Below are 26939 nucleotides of genomic sequence, written 5' to 3'. Positions count from 1 at the left end.
AAATGAAGCTTCAGAGCAGTTATATTTTCAAACTTCTTAAAAATATCACAAATAGGGGGTTGGAAAGATGGCTTAGCGGTTAAGGCACTTGCCTGAGAAGCCTAAGGACCCAGGGTTGACTCACCAGAACCCACATAAACCAGATGCATAAGGTGACACATATGCACAAAGTCATGCATGCCACAAAGTGGTGCATGTGTCTGGAGTTCAGTTTCAGTGGTTGGGGGCCCTGGCACACCAATTCTCTCTTTCTCTCTCTTGCTCACCCTCACGCTCTCATTTAAAAAAAGGAAAAAAAAATCACAAATATATTTGAATTATTCAATCACATTCCCCCTTTTGCCCTATCCCTTCAAAGGATATATGAAGCAAAAAGAATGAAAGCCTATAGGTGTGGGAAATTAAAGAAATCCTAAAGCTATGGTTTGTTTTGGAAAGGAAGGTGAGAACTATGCATTCATTAGAAAAAGAAGCTAAAGAGTTGAGTATGGTGAGAATCATTAAAATAATTGAGGCTGAACTGGAAGCCTTTGTCTTCAAGTCACCACTTATGGTACAATATATTGTCTGAGCCTGTCCAAGGAGCAGAGGTGATGCGCATGTGTTCCTCTGTCAGGGTGATGGTGGCTGGAACTTGGAATAGACAGCTCACTCACATAAACATGGGTTCTATAACATGTCTCATTGCTCAGAACATTCAGCACTTGGAGCCAGCAGTCCCATCCTTATAATAATAGGATAAGCTAATCTGTGTAGTCCAGCTAGAAGGATCAGGAATATGAGTATACTTGAGCGAAGTGCTTATACCTACGTACTGTGGCTCCTTACCTAGTAGGCATCACTCCTGATCAGTCACTGGAACACAGGATGAAGGCTCCTCTAGAGAAATGACTCACTGACAGAGTACTCCTTGTCCACTGGTACCCAGCCAGCATGAGAGTAAAGGTAGCCAAAACTGGACTTGACTCTGCAAGTCTTCATGACAATGTTCTGTATTAAGACTTCTAGAATAAGGTTTGAAAAGCTTCTCCCATTTCCCTGGAGTGGTAAAAGGGGTTTTGCTTTGTTTATGACTGAGGAATATAATACACTCTGTTGAAAAGACGACCATAACAGAGAGTAAAGTCCACAGTCCTTCTAATCTGGGGAATCAAAGGATTCATGTTTTAGATTATTGACTCACTAATTTTATTCACTGGTATTTGACTTTTTGTTTGTTTGTTTGTTTTTTGAGGTAGGGTCTCACTCTAGCCCAGGCTGACCTGGAATTCACTATGAAGTCTCAGGGTGGCCTCGAACTCATGGCAATCCTCCTACCTCTGCCTCCTGAGTTCTGGGATTAAAGGTGTGTGCCACCACGCCCAGCTGGTATTTGACTTTTTAATTATGGGACTTATTGTAATTTGGAGACAGTTCTACTGTGGCATTAAATAATATTTACTAAAACTCATCTTGGTATTGGGTTAGCACAGTAACTACCTGTGGATTGACATAAACCCACATTTCATTTTGGACTAAAAAAGCACACTAGAAAGTATTATCCCTAAGAACAATGTTTTCCATAAACATTGCTGAGATTCAGTAAATACTACATGATTAACATAGAAACAACCCCTAAAATGTGAGGGCTCTTCAATACATTTAGTGGTCTTTTTCTTATATTCTTCTGAGGTAAATATAGACCAGGGAGATGGTGTGTAAACAGCCCTGCACAGGCTTGTAATCGTGGGCTTTGTGAAGAGGAAAGGATGGTAATAACCATTAGAATAATTGTTGAGATTTTCATTCTTTGAAGAAACACACTCAACTGCCATTTTAGCCCATTAGTAGCCCTTTGGGGTAGGGTGCACACTTGGCTTAGAATACCATTTACATTATTACTCTGTTCTGCTAAAGACATATGGCATGCAGAAAGTTCAACATCATCTCAAAAATACATGTAGTATGCCCAGTAAAATACATTGGCTAGCATAAAAATCAAAGGAAATAATAGCTTGGAATACCGGTCCACATTGCTGGGGTTTTGAATTGTGAAATAATCAACAATTCTGCCAATCTTTTCTCGGAAGACAAACTTGAACTTGTCACTGGCTTTTGTTGTTAAGTTGCTGTAGTCAACGTTGTCAGCAGCAATTTCAATACCAGCAAAGCTGATCTTTCGTTTAAAGCTAGAGAGGGAGCTGTTGATGATGTTAGTAATCTTGACTTCTTCCACTTCCTTCGCTGTCTCCTAATTCACAGACAATGCAGTTAGTTTAAGCTTGACCCAGAAAAAGGAATATGCAAAATATGATGTGATAGTGTATTAAATGTCAAATGCTCAGCTATGAAGTTAGCAGACCTAGGTTTAAATCTCACTCAGCCTGTTATTACAAAACATTGGTCACCTAAAACCCCTTTAAGATTTTCTTGTCTGCAAAATAGTGATGGTATAAACACTTACCTCATGAAGCTGATGGAAAGATTAAATGTATCAATTGTATAAAGCACCTACTAGGTATTTGATGGAGTGCTATTCTATTCCAGGTGGAAGAGAGTAACTATGTATGAGAGATAATATAAAATGGTTGTGTTTCAAGATCTTTTCCATACTCATAAAATATAGATATGTTCACTGGGCATGTTGGTTCATGCCTTTAATCCTAGCAGTTGGGAGACAGAGGTAGGAGGATTATTGTGAGTTAGGGGCCATTCTGAGACTACATAGCGAATTCCAGGTCAACCTGAGCTAGAATAAAACCCTACCTCAAAAAGCAAAAACAAAACAAAACAAAACAAAAAGCTATGTTCCTTGCAAGTCCAAGTTCTCCTTTGTTTGGTATACATGTTCATTTGCCTTTGATGCTTGGATAATGGGGCCATGTGGAACATTGATCATGTTGGCCAAACACAAGGTCACAGCAACTGGCTTTTGGGGCTAATCTGACTCCTCATTTCCTCACTATTAGGCTCACTGTGGTCCAAGCACATTGATAATGTTTAGCATTTTCCCGAATCAGACCTCTGTCATTTTCTTGCCAGATAGCATTAGTTTCAGTATGTTATGGAAATGACGCTGCCTCAAAACACTAAAACGACAATGACAACAACAACAAAAACCAAGCCCTTAAAGAAAAGAGCTAAATAGCACTACATATCAATCAGAAACTTGTAAACATCTGTTGATGAGGGGTTTGATATTGGATTTTCCTCATAAATGCTTGTTCTTGTTAAAACTTTATATCGTGTATAGATAACAGTTACTTTCTGCTAGAGAACTAAATTTTGATATCTCATTTTACTTGGTGAAAAGAACAGCCACTGTCAAGGGGTACCATGACTTCCTGAATAAGGATGGGAAGCATGGGAACAAAGTGAATACTTGGAGACAGGAACCAGGTCCAGCTCATCTCTACAGCATGCAGCACAAGTTGACAGGTGACAGACAGGGTCCTCCAGATTCTTACCCTATCTTTGGCTGCCATCTGCTGTAAGGAGCTGTAGTGAGCAACTGCATATTCGAGTAAGGCCCCAAACACAAAGCTGAAGCAGATCCCCAGGTACACATCGATGGCCTTTATGAAGCAGTTGGTGTTGGGTAGAGATGTACGGGACCCGATCATCAGTGTGGTCATGGATAACACGGTGGTCACTCCTGGGGAAACAGACAAGACATGGTCCATGCTGGTGGCCCACTAACCTGCCTCTATCATCTGGGAAAGTGTTTCCACTTAGGATCAGGCAAGGTGATGACAGGTCTCAAAAATGGAACATATCTTATTTGAATACTCTGCAAATTTCTGGAATAGGGCCATTCATTTTGTGCAGATATGAATGATGTGGGCTTTCTTTGTTGTTGTTTTTGAAGTAGGGTCTCTAGTCCAGACTGACCTGGAACTCACTCTGTAGTGCCAAGCTAGCCTTGAACTCACAGTGATCCTCCTCCTAGCTCTGCCTCCTGAGTGCTGGGATTAAAGGTGTATGCTACCATGCCCAGTCATGTGAGCTTTAAGAAGAAAAATTACCTTCTGTCTTTTCCTTGAAGAGAGGTGGTAAATATGCAAACTAACTGGCAACGGACCAGCTAATCACAATCTGTCACTATAAAAAACAAGCTGGAAAATGTAGTACTATTCAAAATGTCTTTTTTGTTCTATCTCTCAAGAAATGAAACTCTTTGCCTGGGAGATTTCTCAGTGGCTAAAGGCACTACTGGCTTATAAAGCTTATCAGCCTGGTCTTAATTCCCCAGCACCCATGTAAAGTCAGAAACAAAATGGTGCATGTGTGGTGCATGTGCATGTATGTGCACACACACACACAAATAAATAAAAATTTTTGAAAAGCAAAAACAAAAAATGGAAACCAGCTCTTTGAACTGCCCTTTAACTATCATGAAAACAATGGTAGATTAAAAAAATAAGTACCGGAAGAACGTGATTCTCCAAAACTGCCGACTGGGCACTACTTACCAATGCAGGTCCTTGCAGGAACGGAATCGAGGGAGATCCAAAATGACACCCACGACAACACCACCAGGAAGGTGGAAGGAACATACGTTTCCAGAATGAAATACAGGACATTCCTCCGAAGTTCGAATTGCAAAACCAACCGCGTGTAATTTCCTGAGAAGACATAGAAACAGTGTCTCTCCGTGGAAGGGAGTCATTCCCTTATGGGATGTTAAACCAAACTATGCTCGCATCAGGTCCTCTGCTGTTGACTGACGTCTAGTTAGTTGTAGACGGCCTTGATAGTTTCCACAACTGACCTTGGTGTTGCATGGAATGGGATTTACGGGGTACTCATGTTCTTGTGCTTTTCTCTATGATAGAATTCCTCCAGTACTGTGTTCACCAGATTACAGCTTGCAGTTCTGCGTTCTCTAGAAACTTGTAAAAAAAAAAGTACTTGCCTAATGAAGATTCCTTGAGACTATCCATTCCTCAAGATTATCATGGAATCAAGTCAATATACTGATTAAAGATACTTCAAGTATGATTATTTCAGTGTCATCACCAATTTTTATAGCACTTCAGGAGCATCCTTAGGAAACTACCAACATGCCCTAGGTTAGGGACTATAGGCAATAGAGAGATATCCTTAATACAGACAGCTCTGTGCTGCTGCAAATACGCTACTGTAGCGCAAAGCACATGCCCATGGGTTCAAGTACCCATCTATGCCCCTGAAGTGCTTTGGTGAACAGGAGGTGACCCTGGAAGAGTAGCTCATGCCTACATGCCTAGCACTAAGGAGCATGAGGCAAGAAAATCACTGTGAGTGTGAGCCCAGACAGGGCTGCAGAGTTCCAGGTTAGTTGGAGGTTAGAGTGAGACCCTGCTTCCAAAACGGCCCCAAACAAAATACCAAAAAAATAAAAAATAAATACAAGGGGCTGGTGGTATGACTCAGCAGTTAAAGGCACTTTCTTGCAAAGCCTGATGGCCTGGGTTCAGTCCCCCAGTACCCACATAAATCCAGATGTTGTGTATGTGTCTGGAGTTAATTTGCAGTGGCATGAAGCCCTGGCACACCTACACTTATTCTCTCTCTCTCATAAATTAAAAATAAAGGGGGGGTTCTGAGAAAAATCCATGAGATTTGAGAAGAAATGTCAACTGCTTGCACCTAAAATCATTCCATGTAGCATATGTGCATTTTAATCGCCAAACTCCAAAAAATCAGGCTCTGCTAGGTTTCAGTGAGTGTTCCCGTTCGTGTTGGGTATCTGCTGTCCTTCTTACCTGTGAGCTCTGGTCTTACTTTTATTCCTTTGTGACACAGCACTAGTGCATTACTTAGAAATAGAAACTTGAGTCAATTTTATGCATGAGAAAGGTTCAGCATTAGAGCTGCCAGTGGAAAGTACCCGGGGTAAGTTACTAGGCTTCAGAACTGGTCCAGCTCTGCGCTGTCCAGTGAAACCATCAACCCTGGGTGTGGCATAGATCGAGGTTCAGACCAGACTTCCATTCCCCACAACCTCAACCTAGGGATGCCTGGATTCCACCAGGGAGGAATGAAGACGTGATAATATTTTTGTCTCAGCATGCAACCTTTTACCTCTGTCAGTTACTTTTCGTCTTATACAATGTGCCACAAGGGTTACCTGTCTCCTGCTGTGATATGGTGGCTAAGGTGAAATACTGTTGAATGGTGTACTGAGCAAGCCTCAGGTTCTCAAGGCCACGCACGGAGTCGTTCCCTCTCAGCCAGGTGAACTCCACATCATTCCCATCATAGCCCCCTGTCAGATAAAACCCAAAGTGCAAAGATGGTGAAGACTGAACTGGGTTGGGAAATGCTACAATATGGAAATGGCCCACGCTCTGTCTCAAGACTGCGCCGTCCAACACATGCTGAGTACCTCCAGCACAGCAAAATAAAGTCACCTGCAGGGGCCATTTGTCATCCCCTGAGGGCTCGTCCTATGCTGAGCATTGTCTAAACCTGGTGGATGATGCCTTAGAAGTTGTTTTCCTTGGGCTGGAGAGATAGCTTAGCAGTTAAGTGCTTGCCTATGAAGCCTAAGGACCCTGGTTCGAGGTTTGATTCTCCAGGATCCACGTTAGCCAGATGCACAAGTGGGTGCACGCGTCTGGAGTTCGTTTTCAGTGGCTGGAAGCCCTGGCATGCCCATTCTCTCTCCCTCTCTCTCTATCTGCCTCTTTCTCTCTCTGTCACTCTCAAATAAATAAATAAAAATGAACAAAAAATATTTTAAAAAAGTTGTTTTCCTTGCTTACTAAAATGATAGTATTGAACATATCCCCACAAACACATACAAAGCTCACACTAGATCCTGCCTTTCCAGAGCAATCTCAGCTGGTATGGCATTGACAGGAACTTGCAAGTGGTCTGTTCATATTTCATATTGGTATAAATGCAAAAAAAAAATCTTTATATCCTAGCTGGGCCTGGTGGTGCATGACTTTTATCCCAGCACTTGGGAGGCAGAGGAAGGATTGCCATAGGTTCGAGGCCACCCTGAGACTACATAGTGAATTCCAGGTCAGCCTGAGCTAGGGTGAGACCCTACCTTGAAAAACTAAAAAAAAAGAAAAAGAAAAAAGAAAAAATAACAACAACACACACACTCAAAAACAAAACAAAACAACAACAACAACAAAAACCTCAGTGCTGGAGAGATGGCTTAGGAGTAAAGAACCAGAATTGCTACATCATCCTCTGTCCTTGGATGGATATGGGAAACTGTGAGGTAATTATCAATTCTCTTTTATGAATAGCATGTATGAAGAAACTTAACTGAGATTCCTAAGCTTAAATATCTGCTTAGCAAATGTGCAAGGGGGCTTCCTCGGCTCTCTGGGGATGGTATGCCCAAATTTTCCGGAGGAGCTCATCCCTAGAATTTGAGGTGAATCCAGCCATGACACGTGGAGGAAAAGTACTTCTTCCATGTGGCTGTCATATGAGTTCCCTTTCTGATGACCTCAGGTTGCATTCTGCCACCAGACAGCTGTGTTACTCCAAGGTGTTTTTGCATGCATTTAATCAATAGGATAATTAATCTCCACGAATCTTTAATTAAATGTCTACTTCTGTAAAAATGGTTCTGCCTCCTAACGGTTGTGCTTTCCCGACATTGTCCACTAGCTTCCTTATGTGTACAGTGCCTGCTCATTCCCAGAACCGGGCTAGAGTTTTTCCTGCTACGCAAGCCATGCTTTGGCAACTTGATGAATCATGTCTGTGGCATCATTTCCCTTTCACAGGTGCCTGTGCTTGGGGGGGTTTTTCAGGGCAGCATACCAAGAAACAACAGAGATGAACAATCCCAAGGAATTCATTAGACACATAACAACTTAGAGAAAACCTTCATTCCCATTCTAAGTGAATTCCCAGATTGTAATTTAGATGCTCATTTACTTACATGACTGTACTAAGCTTTACATACATCAAATAATCTCTTCTACGTACTGGAAGCTGTTATGTGATAAATGTCAATGATTGCCTTGTAAGGTTTTTTTTTTTTTTTTTTTTTTTTGATGCTAGGGATCAGACCCAGGGCTTTTCACATTTCACATGCTAGGCAAGTGATCTATCACAACCTGTACTTTAACCCCTATTTGCTCTTACAAACCTTTGCTATATTTCTTGCCCTTGTGCCTTAACCAGATTCTATGTGGTTCCTGTCCTCTTAGCCAGCTTCAACTGATCCCTACTCTGATTTCAGAAGACACTCCCCGAGGGAGCCTATGATTCCCCAAGGCTTCTGTAGTGTCATTAGTTTTTATTGTTATGACATTCTTTCACAATTGCTTTGAGTCCTGTGTCCTCAATTAGATAGTACATCTTGAACACTGGTTTTCTCTTTGCATTGCAAACACATACCAGTGTCCAACAAAGAATAGTTATTTGGTTATTAAGTAGATAAACTAAATGCATTTGACTTTCTAAAACTGACAGCAGACAGATGGAACTCAATGAGCCCTCCACATGAGGAGGAGAATTCAGTGGGAAAAAAATGTAAAACTCAAGTATTAGAATGAGTTCAGATATTTTCCTTAGGACAGAGAGGGAAGAAAAAACACTGGCCTTGGTCCTGAGTAATGGAAAGGAACTAGCACAGGAACATGTTTGGGTCTACTATGTGATAATCACATAGTGATGCAGTTTAGCATTTGGCAGGATTTGTAAGTCCAAAACAAGTATCACATGGTTACTCCATTTTTGGGAAATAATGATTACAGATGGAAACTGGAGAAACAGGAAAGGAGTTTTCCTCATATAACTCTTTAAAAAACACTTTATGGTTGACTCAGGAAAAATGTGTAGCTCAGATCACAAATGAGCCATTGGAACACAACCCCATGAGACTCTCCGGCCTAGTGGAAGAGCTGTCTGAGTGTTAGAGGACCCTGGGAATCTGGGGTCCAGTGTCTGGGTTCCAATTCTAGTTGCCATATCCTTTTAGGAAAACACTAGGCAAATTATGAGCCTTGGGCTGGAGAGATGGCTTAGTGGCTAAGCGCTTGCCTGTGAAGCCTAAGGACCCCGGTTCAAGGCTCGACTCCCCAGGACCCACGTTAGCCAGATGCACAAGGGGGCACACGCGTCTGGAATTTGTTTGCAGTGGCTGGAGGCTCTGGCGTGCCCATTCTCTCTCTATCTGCCTCTTTCTCTTTCTGCCACTCTCAAATAAATAAATAAATAAAACAAAAATATTTTAAAACATTATGAGCCTCAATTTCTATAATTGAGAAAAAGATCACATAGCATTATTTGGAAGATAAGTAATAGTGTCTGGCACATGGATAGAGTGGGATTTGCCAGGTAAAGAATGTTAGGGGCTGGAGAGATGGCTTAGTGGTTAAGGTGCTTGCCTGTGAAGCCTAAGGACCCATGCTTGATTTTTCTCCAGATCCCACATAAGTCAGATACAGAAAGGAGAGGCAAGTGCATGGCTGCACATGCTCACTAGGGGGTGAAAGCATCTGGAGTTTGATTGCAGTGCCTGAGGCCCTGGTGGGCCAATTCTCAATCTCTCTCACACTCTCACTCTTGCTCTCACACTTTCTCTAAAAAAAAGGAAGGAAAGAAGGAAGGAAGGAAGGAAGGGAGGAAGGAAGGAAGGAAGGATGAATTTTATTGTTGTTGTTAGTTATTGCTATTAATTGAAAAATGGTTTGGTCAAGGAGACCAGAGCAACAGCAGATCAAGGTCATAACATAAGCTATTTTTCTATTCTACATCCTGTGTGGTTACATAGTGAGGTTTATCTAGTGGCCCCAGTGACTTTGTAGCTGCAAAATAAAAAAGAAAACCTTTAAGGCTTTCTCGGCCTCAAAGAGTAGCCTGAGGCATATTTGCTGAGAAATGGAAAGGACTTTTGTGAAAGGTCCATGACTCCTTCACAGCTTCTATAGGGCCCTGTGGTTGAATTCGTTTTGGTAGACCAAGCGTGGCTGCAGGGGAGAAGATCATGACTGTGGAACGGTTCTTGAAGAACTCACCGGGACCCTTTGATGATGAGTTACCTGATAGATGACACAAACAAAACGATACAAGCCTAAGTATCAGGAGCTAGTCTAGGACCATTCTCATCAGGATGTTTTCTATAACAGAAATGCTCATGAGACAAGAGTCCATGGTTGTAAAAGTATGGGTAATCCTACCATACCTTCTTGGAATGTCAAATGGAGTTAGCTTATTAGAGGTTCTTAGACCTACTGAAAAGTAGAATGATGATTTTATTTAAGGCTTTGTGGACCATACGGTCTCTATCCCAAACATTTAGCTCTGTTCTTTTGATGGTGACCACAGATAGCACATACATAAATGGGTATTGCTCTGGTCGAGGAAGACTTCACTTTGCCAGGCATGGTGGTGCACACCTTTAATCCCAGCACTCAGTAGTAGGTAGGAGGAATGCCGTGAATTTGAGGCCACCCTGAGACTACGTAGTGAATTCCAGGTCAGCCTGGGCTAGAGAGAAACCCTATTTTGAAAAACCAAAAAAAAAAAAAAAAGACTTCACTTATAGAAACAGATGATTGGTTGGCTTTTATGCATGGGTATAGTTTGTGGTCTTCTGGTCTATGTGATTAACTACATTAAACTATTTTCTTTGTCTCATCTACCATCTATTTGGTACTAATACACAGTGGTTCCCCCTCAAAGATGTTCCTTTTCTTTCTCTTTGACAATAATTAAATTTGTTTTGAAGTACATTCTGAAAAGCTCAATCCATTGTGAGCCAAGGTTATTCTGTGAAACACGTATCCAAGTCACGCAGGAAAGTCACAGGACATATACTCACAACTCTCCAGCTGCAACCTGCATGTCTGCGTGTCCATCGGGTATTTAGACAGATCCATGTTGCACGTAACAGTTGTTGTAATTCTAAGAAAAGAAAAAAAATACCACGGATTGAGAAAGAGCATTATGAGAAACTGTAGTAAGAACACATTCTCTTCCAAGAACGGCTGCAAGAGGACTTTCACTGAGACTTCTGGGAACATTTGGCTTGGAGTCATACCCAAAGCATTCTTGAAGTGTTTACTACCCATGAGACTCAGTTCTGGCTGGTCCCAGAATGGAACGAGCTAGAATGCTAGCAACTCAGAAGCAAAACGTACAACAATATAATAGAATCTCCTATTCATTCACCAGCTAGTTTGAGATGCTTTCATACTTCTTTTTTTTTTTCCAATGGGATCTTCATGAAAAACTCACACAGGGCTAAAAGAGTGATCTGTGGACTTGATTGGGCTCACGAGGCTCTGAGTGGCAAGCTGGGACAGGAGGCCCTGGTCTCTTGATTCCTTGATGAGGTCAGGATGCAGGGGCACTGGAGAGCTCCAGGCTCCATGGCCTTTGAGATTCACTCAAAGATGTTCAACTAGGGCAGGAGAGATGGCTCAGCACTTCAATGCTTGCAAAGCCTGATGGCCCAGATTTGATTCCCGAGTGCCCACATAAAGCCAGATGCACAAAGTGTCACGTGGGTGTGGAGTTCATGTTTGCATTGGCAGGAGCCCTCGGTGCACCCATTTTCTCTCTCTCCCTCCCCCGCCTCCCAAATCAGTGAAACCCTCACAGTAGAGATTCCAAAAGACAGGCTTTTATCTTCCTGTTTGTAGACACCCACGTTCTAGTCGGCTCTCTTATGTATTAAGCACTGTGCTAGGTAATTTGAGCAAAAGAGGTGTTCATAGCAAGGGTGCCCAGCCCGAGGAAGATCTACAGTGCCGTCAAGGAGGTGGAGAACGACAGCTACCGGTTCCTGATTGCTGTCTTCAAACCAGTCTCTCGTCTGAGCACTTTATGTGCTGAACTCTTCCATCAGCTCGATGACATGGGAAACGCCATTACTTTCTTTTTGCTGCTAAGGAAACTGTGACTCAGAGAGTCAAGTAATTTGCTTAAGGTCACAGAGCTGATAAGGACAGAGCAAGGAGTTTAAGCGAGGCTTTTAAGCACTGACTAGGATTCATTCAAAATCCTTGCACAAGGCTGATTGTACTAGGTGCTTTAACACAGCTAGAAAAGTGCACATCTAGGCACATATGGGCACCCACACATTCACAAGCATGCTGTGGGAACGTGTTCCCATAGCTGCATGGGAAAATGTGAACTAGAGTTAGGGTGAAAGGAGAGTTAGGCTCCTTGAGAGAGCAGCTGGGGTTCGGGCCAGTCTTTGCAATATTTAGTGCTACTGAGGCAAATCCACTGAGGGGTTATCTCAGCCCCTGCTTTATAACTTCAGATCCATTCACATTTGGGTCTTGACCTCCTCCCCAGGCCTCTGGGAGCATAAGTGTGCACAGTCCTTACTCGGGGTAAGTCATCTGCTGTAGGCTGCCTCATGCAGCATTTAGGGAACCCCTTTTCTGTTCCAGCCAATGAGGGGCCCAGGAACAATTGGGTGGAATGGTCTTGTGGTAATTTGAATGTAAACTGACCCCCTTAGCCTTATGTGTTTGTGATTAAGCCTCATACTTGATTCTCAGCCAGTGAACCCTTGCTGGAGGAGGTGGGTCACAAAGGCCTTGAGATATTAGTTGAGTCTATTGGGTGTTCAGAGCCAGCTCACTCTTGCTGTGACCTCCCAGCTGATGTGACAAGATGGGATGCCCAGCCTCTGCTCTGCCATGTTTTCTTTGCCAGATGGAACTTCCCTTTGAAACTGTAAGCTGCAATAATCCCTTTCCTGTTTTTTTTATTTTTAAGAGAAAGAGAATGTGTACACCAGGGCCTCTAGCCACTGCAATCGAAATCCAGATGTGCATGCCGCCTTGTGAGCATGTGTCACCTTGTGCATCTGACTTACGTGGGTTCTGGGGAGTCGAACCTCCATCCTTAGGCTTTGCAGGCAAGCACCTTAACCACTAAGACAACTGTCTAGCCACTGCCCCATTTCCTTTTGTGAGCTGCTTCTGGTTGAGTGTTTTGTCCCAGTAATGAGATGGCAATGGCCATAGACTTTTAGGTCTTAGGAATTTGGGGAGGAGGCAAAGGACAGCCTATGGATGCAAGTAGGCAGAAGCTTTGGGGCAAAGCACCTGGTGTCTCTGTGCAAGCATGACTCAGAGAAACAGAGATGCACACTGGAGGTCCCCTGCTGTAGATGCTCTTAAAGGAAAGTTACTAGCATGGGCCTCACTGTTACCTCACGTCACTACCCTTCTTTTGCTAACTATCCTTACCCTTTAAGGCTCAGCTCAGATTCCTATGAAACGTCGTCTATCACCTCCAAGCCACTAACCTTTCCCCAACTTGAGCCCTGGTGCCAGACTTCTCTTGTTTACGTGTCTGTGTCCTTGCGGACAGGACATGTCTTTATTTAGGTCTGTGTCTTTAGTCTCCTGCCTGGGGCCTGGCCCAGGGCAGGTGCTCAGCAGATGTTTGCAGCACCAGAATGGACAGAGAAAAGCCCCTCTGTAATGGGGACAGGGTATAAGAGCACAGGACGGTAAGTATGGAAGCTCAGAGTGTGTCAGAACTATTCAAAATGTATCTATGTCTTTCTTCCTAGCTTCTGCCCCTCTGGCCCTGAAGTCCCTGGTAGGTAGCTGGTCACCTGAGAGCATACAGGACTGTGCCATTGGAGAAGAGTCGAATGAGCCTGTTTCCCACTGTGACTTCATGGAGGAAGGACTTCTTGGACTCCACGATATAAGTGTCTGGGACCCAGAGGAACTCCACCAGGCGGGCATCCAGAGTGAAGCTCTTGTTTCCTTCAAACACGAGCCGTGGGTCTGTCCAGCGCTGCCGGAGGTATATAGTGGCTGTATAATCCTAAGAGCAAGGCAGAGGATGGAAATGGTTGGCAGTGAGAGGAAGACTCCAAAAATCAAAGAAAAGGGATGAAGTTGTTCTCTTCTCCCCACTTCTGCTTAAATCAAGAATGCATAGGGGCCCGAGAGATGGCTTAGCAGTTAAGGCATTTGCCTCAAAGCCTAAGGGCCCAAGTTCAATTCCCCACTACCCACGTAAGCCAGATGCCCAATGTAGCAGACAGCTTCAGGTTCGCTGAGATGAACTTCCAGTCCAGGCACAGTTATGGAGGAAGGAATATTTATTGAAGCTATAAATGGCAGAAGAAGCTGGCCTGCCTTCACAGGACCAAGCAGAGAGGGAGAGAAAAGCACAAGCCTAAAGCCACATAGCACAGCACACTTCAGGAACTCCAGCTTGGCACACCTTGCATATCTTTAGGTTGAAATCTGAAACCCACCACCACACCTTAAGATCCGCCTAGTGACACCGCCTCCAGACAGGTGGCTGCAGATGCAAACTACAAAGTAATAAAACACTGAATATATTGGGGGCCATCTATTCAAACCACCACACTCAAGGTGGCATATGTGTCTGGAGTTCGTTTGCAGTGGGTAGAAGCCCTGACATGCCCATTAATTTTCTTTCTCTCACTCTCTCTCAAATAACTAAATAAACTATTTATTTAAAAAAAGGAATGCATAGACATGGGAAAATTGTTATGTGGTGGGGTAGTTGTCTGTAGTAATAGGAGAACAGAGTACCCTATTATTCTGGATAACAACTCCCACTGTCAGGACCATGACCTACTTGACATAAAAACTCACTGTGTCTGACATCACAGTTTCCATCAAACTGCTGAGGGGTTTAGTGGGCAAAGGGCTTGGGTTTCCCAGGATTTGCCCAGCATGGACCACATGCCTTTTTGGCACACTGCCTCTAATGTGACCTGTTTTGGATGTGACCTCTTCAGGCAGGCATTAGGTTGTTAGTTTCATCAGCTGATGCCTGTTCTCTGAAGGGCCTTGTGGCATCTGCACCCCAACACCACACTTTTATTCTTTTCCCCACTGTATTTATCCCTCACTAGAAGTGCCCGCTTCATCTTCTGGTTTCTCTCTTCTTAGCCTTTGAGTCTGTTTTCTTCCTGAAGCCCACAAAACTTGTTCTAAAGAAGTTCTTCAAATGAATTTATTTATGTGTGTGTGTGTGTGTGTGTGTGTGTGTGTGTGTGTATGCACGTGCGCACACATGCATTCACCAGGGTCCCTTGCTGCTGCACATGAATGCCTGTCCAGTTTCACGTGGGTGGCTGGGGAATTGAACTGGGGTTGCCAGGCTTCCCAAGCAAGTGCCTTTAACTGCTGAGCCGACACCTAGCCCCACATAAGCCTCTCCTGTTGTCTTGATTTTGGGGGTAGGGCGCCAGTCTCTGCCATTCTGTTTCTGAGTAATTTGCAAGGATATCCCCGTTATAAACAAGGAGATGGACTCCGTGGGGGCAGCACAAAGAGACAACACTTACCATGTTACTCTCTGAAATACTAGAGATGCTTGCGATGTCCAGAGTGAGGGCTATCTGAACGGGATCTCCTGAGAATGGAAAAACAAACAAACAAAACAGAAAGAACAAACAAACATGTTTCTCCTCTCAATAACCCGTCCCCAGGCTCTCTTCTCCCTTAGCCACCATATATGCATTAGTGCATTGGTAAACAAAACTATTAAAGATTATAAAATAAAGCGTATTCATTAGAAAAATTTGAATAATCTGGAACTATAAAAATTAGAAAGTAATTTCTATCTTTCCCATCTCAGGAGCAGCCATACTGTATGAGGAATAGGTACAGGTATGTGGGCTATATTCATACCTAAGAAAGATCACTTAGCAGTTACTGCCTGTTTTAAAGAGGGCAATGGCAGAGCATTTGCCCCTTCTTTTTATTTTATTTTATTTTTTTGAGGTAGGGTCTCACTCTAGCTCAGGCTGACCTGGAATTCACTATGTAGTCTCAGGCTGGCCTCAAACTCATGATGATCCTCCTACCTCTGCCTTCGGATTGCTAGGATTAAAGGCATGTGCCACCACGCCCAGCTGTTTGCCCCTTCTTACATAGAGGATTTTTCCTGTGGCGCTTGTAAGGGATGAATTGTGTGAAGTGTGACAGCTAATGTGATTTAGGGCAGATGACTTTTTCCTTCCCTTTGATTAAGTAAATTTGCTACCAGATGACATTGAAGACTGCTCATAGCTGAGCCCCCGACACTTGCTTCCTCTTTTACTTTCCAGGAACACTGAACTATTTAGAATTCCAGACTCAGTTATGCCTCTAGACTCTGGAAGTCTGGGCAAATTGAAGAATTCAAGAGAAAATCAGTCTATGCTCTAAATATCAGAGTATCAGAGCCATTGCCAGAAGCCAACCAGGGCAAGCCAGCTCCTTAGATGTGGGCAGAAAGCTTGTGAGTCTGAGTCAAGTGAGTTTCGATTTTGGCTCTGATATTGGTTAGCTTTGCCAACTGGTATAATTTACCAATTCTTTTATTTATTTTATTTTTATTTTTTTTGAGGTAGGATCTCTCTCTGGTCCAGGCTGACCTGGAATTAACTATGTAGTCTCAGGGTGGCCTCGAACTCACAGTGATCCTCCTACCTCTGCCTCCTGAGTGCTGGGATTAAAGGCATGCGCCACCATGCCTGGCTTAGTTACCAACTCTTTTAGAGCTGCGGTCTTCTCACCTGTACAGGGGATGATGCTAATGTCATCATAGGGCACTTTGAGAGAGCGTAAAATGGCAGAGCTGGGATTGTCTTTTCAAAGTGGCAGCAAGAGGGAATGTATGCTCGAAATGGTTACCTGAACACAGCTTCCAGCATCATGCCTGGCACATTTTTAATGTAACAGTAATATTTCTCTTTCCTACTTTCTTCCATAATCCTAGCCAAGGTCAGAGAAAGAAAAATTTGCTCAGCGGGTTAATGGAAGCAGTAGCTTTCAGGTATATTAAGTAATTGGGGGAATCTCAGGGGACAGAGGAAGTACATTAACCAGGAAGAGGAGAGGTGGGATTGCAAAGCTTGAAAGCATCCTGTCCTTTAGAATCAGACAAAGTAACAATAAATAAGGGATTAGTAATCTAGGGAAATCAAGCCACAGAGTATAGGCAGGAGTTGGGAAGTAGAGTTTTAGCCAATGCAATGGAGAGATAAGTGAAAGCTAATAGTTGGAGGGAAATGGGAGCTCTTTGAGGGCAGACCCTGGAAAGGGTGTGGTGACAAAGCGTTCTCTGCCAGTCCAAGCAGCGAAATTGGGAAGAGCTCAGCAGTTAAAAAGTGCTTGCTTCCAAGTCTGCTCGCTGTGTTTGATTCCCCAGAACCCATGTAGAGCTGTAGACAGAGAGGCTCAAGTGTATATAATCCCAATGTGCGTATGGCAATGGGAGATGGAGACAGGAGAACCCAGCAGCTCTTGGGCCAGCCAAATCATTGCACACACAGCAGCCAAAAGGAAACAGTAACAATAGCAATAAGGGAGGCAGGCAAGGTGGAAGGAAAGGACAAAAACTCTAAGGGGGTCCTCTGACCTCCACATGTGCACTGTGGCATTCATGCACCTGTACACCTCTCTCTCATACCCACAAATACACACACTTAAAAAAGAGTTTGGGGCTGGAGAGATGGCTTAGCAGTTAAGTGCTTGCCTTGGAAGCCTAAGGATCCTGGTTCGAGGCTCAGTTCCCCAGTTCCTACATAAGCCAGATGCACAAGGGGGCGCATGCATCTGGAGTTTGTTTGCAGTGGCTGGAGGCCCTGATGCACCCATTTTCTCTCTCTATCTCTGCCTTTTTCTTTGACTGTTGTTCTCAAATAAATTAATAAAAATAAACAAAAAATATTTTTAAAAAAGAGTTTGAGGAGCTAGAGAGATGGCCCAGGCATGAGGGCTGAGGAGGTCAGAGACTGCTGGAGTTGAGATCTCCAGAATGCACATAAAAACAACAATGCCATCTGTAATCCTAGCCCTGTACAGAAGACTGGAGAATGACTGGAGCTTGCTGTTGGCAAGAAGCCAGACCCAGTAAGAGACGAGGAAAAATAGGTGATGGAAGGGGATGCTTGATGCCTTTCTCTGGCGGCCACAGGCAAGTACATGGGGCACCATGTCAGTGCATCAACGTGCATACACCACACACACCACAAACCACACATTTCACACCATTCTACACAAAACAGAAACAAAACAAACCAGAGTTTGGAAGCAGGGAGAAGTGCTTGAGTCTCAATACAGGCCACGTAACAGTCTTGTGACCTTGAACATGTTACTAAACTTCTCTGTGCTAATTTCATATATGTCAAGTTATGGTAGAAGTATTTATTCGCTCCCAAGACTCATGTTGAAATCTCGTTGCCTTTGTAGCAGTCTCAAGAGGTGGGAAATTTTACGTCTAGATGTTGAACTATGAACCCATAAAGTCGAATTCACCATAAAGTACCAAGGCTTGGGTATTCTATGACAGTGGCATGAAACAGGCTAAGACAGGTGCCCGCCATGGAGAACTGAGTTGGGAAGTGTGGGAAACACTGGGACCCTGAACAATGATTGCAGAGAAGAAAACATACACGTGCTCCGGCCCACAGCGTTTTCTGTTCCTTTTTTTTTTTTTTTCCCTCTCTCTCTAGCTGGTGTAGTTCAGGTCTTTCCCTTGCTGGCTGTTTATGACTCAGTTTGCTCTTTCTTCCCCTGGAGTTATAAATGTTAGTTGTGCCACCAGAGGGCACCTTTCTCCTAGGAACGAGATCAAAGTCAGTTCCCAGAAGTGCTGGTGGTGCCCACTTGGGAACTTTTACCCTGTCTAGCATGGTCCCTGGAAAGTCATATGGTGCTTTTGTCTTCCAAGGACCTTGGTGGCCAAGAAGCTGAGTGTATGTCACAGGAAGCAATGGTATTTCCACGAGCCTCCAGGCCACCAAGCAAGACAAGGTTCCCTCAGGAGGGAGAGTGCCAAAAGTCACCCAACAAGGGTCTACGCTCTGTCTCTTCGTAACTGATGTCTCTCCCACCCATTCCTCTAGATAGGACTGGTCCTCACACCATCAGAACAGCTTCCTCACTAAGGCCCAGCCTCTGTGGCCTGTGAACTTGCAAACGTGAAGGGCAGTCTCTTGACTTAACTCTTTGAGGTTTGGGAGGTAACAGAAAGAGAACCAAATAAGCTTTCCAGACTTACGAGCTTGTGGCTGGTGCTCAGTAAGACCTGGGAAGCCCTGGGCATGTGAGGGTCCTCTAGGTTCTGTGAGGTGAGGAACAGAGCTTTATGGCCAGGCATTGCCCCAGCTGAGCAGGTGAGATGGACTTAGGATGCTTCCCATGGGCTGCAGCCACCCAGGGACCCGAGCCCAGCGGCAGTACTGCTTAAAACAGGCATGCTCAAAGAGCACAGAGACTTCCTGGTGGCCGTCCCCAACACACTTCTGTCTATACTCCCAATGAACCCTCTTTCCTTACCTTGGGGTCAGACCTCACCCAGCTTTCTTCTCCTCCCTCAAATATCTTGAGGAGGAAATACTCCCCTGGCCCCTGAGACCCAGTGAACCTGGAATGACCCCCCAGTCTCAGATCTGAGCAGAGAGTGTTCTCATCTAAAGAGAGGAGTGGGAGGGGAAAGGGTTAAACACACTGTACCCAGCCTCCATGGCAGACAGGACACTTGATGGTTATGCACTTCATCCAGTCCTACATATTAGGGAGATGGAACGTTCCCGTTTCCCAGAAAGGGAAACAGATGGAAATGCTAAGTAGTATAGCTAGGAGCCAAACTCAGGTTTGGTCATCTCCAAGGCTCTTTCTAGAACTTTCTAGTCAGTTCTAAGAATCTCAATACAGATGTGTAATGGATCCAGTTCATTTCTCCTCACATCATTCTTTCAACAAACACTAGTTCATAACTTGCTACAAGTCAAACATTGAGCCTCTTTTGGGTGAACCTAGAGCCGAGACAGTCATAAAGCCAGGCAAGGTAGACTGGGGAATGGACTATGATTCAGCGGTGTGTCCAAAGCAAGGGACAGGCCGCGCAGATGGTAGCATTTGCTTTGATACACGAAGGGAAACTGGCATGTTTCTAGGAAGGTAAGCCGGAAGAGCCCTGCAAAGCCGGAGAGGTCAGGAGGCTAAGGACGCCGGTGGGCATTAGGGCACACTGGGGAGCATTGTGGGAGAATGAGAATGGCAAGCAGACAGAGACTGGGTTGGGAAGGGCCTGGAATGCCCGGACTCCAGGTAAGGATGCTGGGGTACATGCCAGTGCTCTGAGGAGGCGAATGATCCAGGAAGGTCATCCAGGTGTAAGTGGGGAGACAGTTGGGAGGTGACAGGTTGCAGATAGGAAAAGCAGTGGGGTAGTGCTGGTGGTGTGCTGAGTTCCCCGAAGAATGATCCTGGAGGAGGTGGGAGGAGAGGTTGGTAGAGGCTCTTGCAATAATGGAAAAGAGTTGTCTTTATCTTTATCTTTTTTTTTTTTCAGGTAGGGGCTCACTGTAGCCCAAGCTGGCTTGGAATTCACTATGTAGTCTTTGTCTGGCCTCAAAACTCACAGAGACCCTCCGACCTCTGCCCCCCCAAGGGCTGGGGTTAAAGGCATATGCCATCAGGCCTGGCTCATCTTTATCTTATAGTGGAAAGGCAAAGTGTTTTCTTCAAGGTACATTAAAAATAAATTGGCGCCGGGTGTGGTGGCGCACGCCTTTAATCCCAGCACTTGGGAAGCAGAGGTAGGAGGATCGCCTTGAGTTCGAGGCCACCCTGAGACTACTTTAGTGAATTCCAGGTCAGCCTGGGCTAGAGTGAGACCCTACCTTTAAAATACAAAATAAATAAATAAAGTAAACCATTGGCATACACCTTCATCCATCCTTACCAAGCTCTCAAGTAGGCTGCAGGTCAGAGAGTGGAGTCAGCAAAGCCTGCCAAAGCTCTCTGTGCCGTTTTGTCTCTGTGCCTGTCCTTTTGAATTTATGTCCTGGTCACAGAGGATAACCTACCGCCAAAATTTGGTCTGAGAAATTTGTTATATCCTGCAGTGAGATTCTCAAAGCCAGGCAAGGAAAGCTTGTCACTTCTGCTGACCTCCACGTTAAACTGGTTTCCCTGGATGCACATCCTGGAAAAGAAATATATATATATATATTTTGCCTGTGCTGTTTGAGTATTAATATATATGCATAGACATGAACTTGAAGGTGTGTGTGAGTGTGTGTGTGTGGGGGTGTATGTGTGCGTGTGGTGAATTTCCTAAGGAGAAATCTCTTTCTCTTACTTTTCAGTTAGTGAGTGTGCATTTCCATTTTAGCACCCACATTGCTACAGATGAAATTCTTCACAATAATTTGGGATCCGTTCAAGTGTATTTTCAAAAAACACGAGAGATCTGTCTGCCTGTGACACCTGTGGCATTTTGATAACTTTCGTTCTCTAAATAAAACGAATCACAAAGGTGTCACTGGTCAGTTGTGTTAGGGAAGTGAAGGGTTGGCTTTTGGTCTCTCTAGAAGTAAGGAGCCCATGCTGCAAGCCCTCCCAGCACGGGGCCGGCCGTACAACAAACAGTTCGCACCAAGGCTGTTTCGGGGCAGAGTCGAGCTCACCTTCCAGTGAAGAGACTCAGAAACACGAACGCCAAGTGGAGGCTGTGGCTCATGTTGAAAGAGATGTTCACAGGCAGGGGTCGGAGAAAGAGTCACCTGGGGAGACCGATGGGGCAAAGGTGAGGGAGACCACCCAAAGGCTTCCTGCTCCAGCCCGGCTGCTTGCTGTGGGTTGCCAGGCAACTGTCTAGTATAGTTCCTCTCCCTGTGTGTCATCTGGGAAAGCTCCACGTGCAGGTGGAGCCCTTATTTATACAATGGCTCATCAGAACTAGGAAACATAGCCAGTGTGTGTGTGTTGGTGGGGGAGGGGGATTTGGTCTGCACCTTCAGGGAGCCTTAACACTGTCTTTACCCTGTTCTCATTTTGATACCTCTGACTCTAGGTTCAGGCTGATCCAAGCAGACACTGTCTTATTTATCCCAGGGTCTAGGCCTTCCAGGAGGGTTGCTTTCACAACTAAGCCTCCTCCTGGCCTTGTGTGATGGGTAGAATAGTCTCTCTTCTTTTTTTTTTTTTTTTGAGGTAGGGTCTCACTCTAGCCCAGGCTGACCTGGAATTCACTATGTAGTCTCAGGGTGACCTTGAACTCTTGACGATCCTCCTACCTCTGCCTCCCCAGTGCTGGGATTAAAGGCGCGCATCACCACGCCCAGCTTTAGTCTCTATTTTTCAATAAGGAAACAGACTCATGGAATGACCATCATACTGGTGAGTGTCAGAGGTGACTGGGAGCCCCCAGCTGGCTGCCGTGCCCCTCAAAAGTCTACTTCAGGGACCATCAATGGCCTGTGCTTTCCCAAGGACACTGGGGATTCTCGCCTCCTCCCACACCTCATCCTGATCCCTGAAGCGCGGAGGCAATCCACTGAGCATGTGCCAGTGTATGCCTGAGAACTGTTGAGCAGACGCGGTCCAGGGCCTCCAGCTGCGGAGATGCTGTCAGATGCCCCTCAGAGAGCACGAGGCAGTGGGTCGACCAGACACTGGCCCAACTGACTGGTAAGATGGCAGCATGAGACTTTTAGACTTTTAGGCTTAGGCTCCTTCCATTATGGCCCCGTGGGGTCACTGCCTCCTCTGTGAAGACTCCAGTGAGCATGCTCACATCTAGAATCTGCATCTGTAATCTGAAGCTTTTGGTCATAGTTAGTCATTCACCTTTATGCTACTTTCAAAAATCCGATACCTGCTCACTGTAGAAATGAAAACAAGATGGGAATGTATAAAGTTTGAAGCGTTAAGTCCTAGCCACGTGTCGGCGTAGGTTTATAGGTGATAACAAATGTACCGCCCTAGTGTGAGGTATTGATAGTGGGGATGGTTGTATGTGGATGGGATGCTCAGTTCTACTCAAACATCAAACTGCTTTAGGGCTGGAGAGATGGCTTAGCTGTTAAGGTGCTGGCCTACAAAGCCAAAGGACCCAGGTTCAAAGTTCCCCAGGACCCACATAAGCCAGATGCACGAGGTGGCACATGCATCTGGAGTTTGTTTGCAGTGGCTGGATGCTGTGGCATGCCCATTTTCTCTCTCTCTCTTCCCCTTGCCCCGCCTCTTTCTCTCTCTCAAATAATTAAATAAAAATAAAATATTAAAAATCTGCTCTAAAAAAAGCAAAATTGGCCAAGCATAGTGGCACATACCTTTAATCCCAGCATTCAGGAGGCAGAGGTAGGAGGATCACTGTGAGTACAAGGCCAGCCTGAGACTGCCTAGTGAATTCCAGGTCAGCCTGGGCTATAGTGAGACCCTACCTCAAAAAAATGAAAAATAAAAGCAAAACAAAGTTGGTTTTAAAAGATATGAGCAAAACAATGACAGTATTAAGTCCTTCCCACATTTTCTAAGATATGTACATTGTTAACAATTGTTTTATTGGCACATACTCCTGTAAAGCCAGATGTACAAAGTGGTGCATACATCTAGAGTTTTACAGTGGCAAGAGACCCTGAAGTGCCCATACTCTTTCTCAAGCAAAAAAATAATAATTCAAAGTATGTCTATCTTTTTTAAAAATTGAAGTAATATGCATTTTTGTTTAAGTGTAATACACTAATTATTCACTTTTTGTTTTTTCGAGATAGGGTCTTGCTCTAGCTCAGATTGACCTGGAACTCACTATGTAGTCTCAGACTGGCCTCGAATCCACTGCAATCCACCTGCCTCCGCTTCCTGAGTACTGGGACTAAAGGTGTGAGCCTCCACACCTGGCCAGAAATGATGTATTTACTGGATATTGTATGTGTGCTCACTTCTAAACTCTGTACACATCTTTGAAGTAGTGATATGACTGTTCTCACTTACAAAGGAGAATGCCGGGCTTTGAGAGATGTGACATTCCCAAGGTTACATAGCAAGTGAGGAGCTGACTTGAAACCAAGGGTGCTGACTCCAGTTCTCCTAATCTTTGCCCCACGACACGTGCTCTTCCCAGCGTCAGCCACGCCGTTCCACGTCAGTTAATGTAGATCTGCTTGGCTCTTCCTTATGGTAACAAGCCATCTCATACTATCAAAGAGCCCATTGTTCACATGGCATGAGTCCTCTTCACGAACACTAAGTTATTCCCAAAGCTTTCACTGTTATACATCGGTAATGAACACCTTTGTAGATGGCAGGCACACACACACACACATGTGCAAGTAAAGAAAAATTTAAAAATATGTTGTCAAGGGTTGGTAAGATGGCTCAGTGGTTAAGGTGCTTGCCCACAGAGCCTATCAACCCAGGTTCGATTTCCCAGCACCCACATAGAAGCCAGATGCACAAAGTGGCACATGTTGGAGTTTGTTGGCAGCAAGGACGGGGGTCCTGGTACACCCATTCTCTCTGTCTGTCTCTCTCCTCTCTCTGCTTGCAAATGAATGAAAATATTTTCAAAATAGAAAACCAACATATTCATTGTATTGTGACTATTTTCACACTTTCTTCCCCATCCCTGTCCTTTCCCTGTCCCTAACATCAAGCCATAGAGTGGCCCCCACACCCTTAATTCATTCAATGGTCTGAAGACTAAACGAGCACCTTTTATGAAGCAGATATGTGAGACATTACCTGAGAGAGGTTCTGTCTAGTGGGGAGACAGGTATGCATACAGTGAGCTGGATGCCCAGTCATTATCCTACTCCAGGAGCCTGGGCAAGGGAAGGTTTGGTATGCAAAGAAAGTCATGGAGACATCACTTGATTCTGGAAGAGCACATTGCATAGGCCAGTTGGACAAAGAAGTTGGGGGACTCTGAACAAATAAGTGGAGGCTTATCTATTGTCCCTCTAACCCCACTCAGCCTCTTCCCTCAGCTCTTGGTATTTGTATTTTTCCCTCCTCATGTGGTCTGAACTGACCCAGTTCTCATTTTGAAATATTCCTCAATTTTCCTACCTCCTATATGAAACTTCCCTTGGTCAAGTTCACTGGGAAACCATGTAGCATTCAGCTCCAAGTGCGCTATAGAATAAAACCTTCCTGGTGACTAGCCATATATTAGGGAGGCAATATGGAGGCTGGAAGGAGAAATGCGATTGCATTTATTCATGTGCTCTGCTAGGAGGTTGAGCATATCTCATTTAGAATGGAAGAGAGAAGCCCTGTAGATGCCATACTTGGCACTTAATCATTCAATTACCATGGCCATCTGGTCCAAGAGTGTAATCCCGGATTTGTGGAAGGATTTGGCTGTGATTTGAATTGTTCCTTGTACTGCATTGAGGAAGAAGATCCCCAGCTCCCCCAAATGGAACAGGGTCACACTTGACTCTGCTCCTTATGCCAACTCACTTTCAGGGGTGAAATGCTGCGTCCACTGCACATCCTGAGTAGCAAGTCCAGCTGGGCTCATTATCCACATCGAGCCGTTACCCCATATGGCTGAGAAGCCAATTTGCAAGTGGCTATTCATGCTTCTACCAGTCTTGTTTGTTTTGTAAACATGCGTAGTGTGTGTGTGTGCTTTGTGTGGTGCATGCACGTGTGCATGCAGATGTGTGTGCACCATGTGCAGGTCAGAGGAGAGTATAGGGTCATCTTCTCTTGCTCACCAGGGGTCTCTCCCTCAACCCAGAGCTGCTGGTTTTTGTGTGAAAGCCCTAATGATTCTACAGTTTCCACCCCTACAGACTGGGGTTCTAGACATGCATGGCTACATTCAGCTTTTTTTTTTTTTTTTTGGTGAGTTCTGGGGGTCAAACTGGGGCCATCTCAGCGGATCTCAGAAGTCCCTGCCAGGACTTTATATAAGCAGCAGGCTCTTAACTGATGAGCCACTCCCCAGCCCCATATGCGCCAGTCTTCCTGGAAGCTTAGATCTCCCACTGGATAAAGACCTTGGAGCTAGCACTTAGTGGTGATGCCCTGAACCGCTAGAGGTCAGTGTCCTAAAGCTGAATCCTGCAGCTGCAACTGGGAGATTCCAGGAGGAGCCCTCCAGCCCTCTGCAGCTCCTGGGCAGGAGGTGTGAGTGAGACACTCCTAAGTACTGGCAGCCTATGCACGCTTGCCCTAGCAGGAACACCCTCGACTAAAAGCTTCATCTCTTCTTGTGGAGGAGAACCCACGGTTTTGATTCAGACACACCCAAGTCATTCAACCTCTTGGCCTCAGTTTTCCCATCTGACAAATAGGAATAAAAATCCTCAAGAAACAGTAATTTTAATTCTTCTCACCCTTCCATATTTCCTGGGGTGAATTGAGTAATTTCGCTGACTAAGAGAACCCAAAGCTCAAGCTTTCTCTAGCAGGCATGGGGCTGCTACCCTGCATGTGAGCTGCTTGGTACCACCTGAGGAAGGCCAGGTCAGACACAGGTGGGTAGCATCACCTGGGAAGATGGGATAGCACTTCTTTTTTTTTGGACTGGCTCTGATAGAGGTAATTCCAATGAGGGCCTCTGCTCCCATTCCACACACTCCATCCCATAAACATTATGGAGCCCAAGTATGCCATGACCTGTCTTCCTTCTACTCAGACACTGTGTCCTTGGCTTTAGTCACTTCGCCATATTTAATTTGTGTGTGCATGGGGGGGGGGTTGCAGACATGGAGCCCAAATTAGGTAGAGGAGAGGAAAGGCTTTAGTGCATGCATTCCCCCAACCCCCCCCCCAAGAAAAATCACAAAAGTAACATGGTTGCAAGTTGGTCAGGGCGGGCTGGTGGCATGGAGGCATGCAATCCCAGCTGTACTGTCAGGGAGGAAGAGCTTAATTCGGACTCTGATACTTGTTCTGAGGAGCTCCTACATCTGTCTCCCCGAGGCTTAGCTTAGTTTCTTCCACTTGAACAGGGGCTCATAGGGCCCAAGGCAGAGTAAGGGCTCAGAAAATCCCAGGTCCGGCCTCCTTCCCTCCCATCCATCTCGCCTGGATCTGCGCTCCCTCTGTGCAAGCTCCAAGCTTCAGGAGCGCTTGGCACTGAGCTTACCGGACAGCTGTTGAGGCCGTGTTATGTCAGGTGCTTGGGTCCTCCAGGCAGGGCATGTTCTTCTGGGTGCCCAGGACTCTCACCATCCCAGCCTTCACCCTTGTGGTTGTATAGGTATGCAGCCACTCGAATGGAATGGCTCTCCAGTC

At 45.0% G+C, this 26939-nt stretch overlaps 1 protein-coding gene across 1 annotated transcript; it reads right to left on the bottom strand.

The window, feature by feature from the left end:
* Positions 1-214: 214 nt before the first annotated feature.
* On the bottom strand, positions 215-26939 carry LOC101595759 (gamma-aminobutyric acid type A receptor subunit pi). Its single transcript, XM_004664994.2, has 10 exons — positions 26791-26939; positions 21371-21466; positions 20768-20886; positions 15251-15318; positions 13529-13746; positions 10766-10848; positions 6092-6229; positions 4452-4604; positions 3447-3634; positions 215-2230 (listed from the first exon to the last, which is right to left on the bottom strand). The coding sequence occupies exons 2-10, from the start codon at positions 21421-21423 to the stop codon at positions 1928-1930; spliced, it is 1323 nt and encodes a 440-aa protein (XP_004665051.2). The 5' UTR covers positions 21424-21466; positions 26791-26939; the 3' UTR covers positions 215-1927.

Source organism: Jaculus jaculus, chromosome 6, assembly GCF_020740685.1.
Source record: "Jaculus jaculus isolate mJacJac1 chromosome 6, mJacJac1.mat.Y.cur, whole genome shotgun sequence".
Taxonomy (NCBI): Eukaryota; Metazoa; Chordata; class Mammalia; order Rodentia; family Dipodidae; genus Jaculus; species Jaculus jaculus.
The sequence above is the reverse complement of the archived record's forward strand: the minus strand, read 5'-3'. Positions and strand labels throughout refer to the sequence as shown.

Excerpts from the sequence above, each read along its gene's own strand:
- LOC101595759 (XM_004664994.2), bottom strand. The coding sequence starts at position 21,423 with ATGAGCCACAGCCTCCACTTGGCGTTCGTGTTTCTGAGTCTCTTCACT. Across the intron at positions 20,887-21,370 it reads CTGAGTCTCTTCACTGGAAG|GATGTGCATCCAGGGAAACC; the intron begins GTGAGCTCGACT and ends TTTCTTTTCCAG. Across the intron at positions 10,849-13,528 it reads ACAGTCCTGTATGCTCTCAG|AATTACAACAACTGTTACGT; the intron begins GTGACCAGCTAC and ends TTCTTTTCTTAG.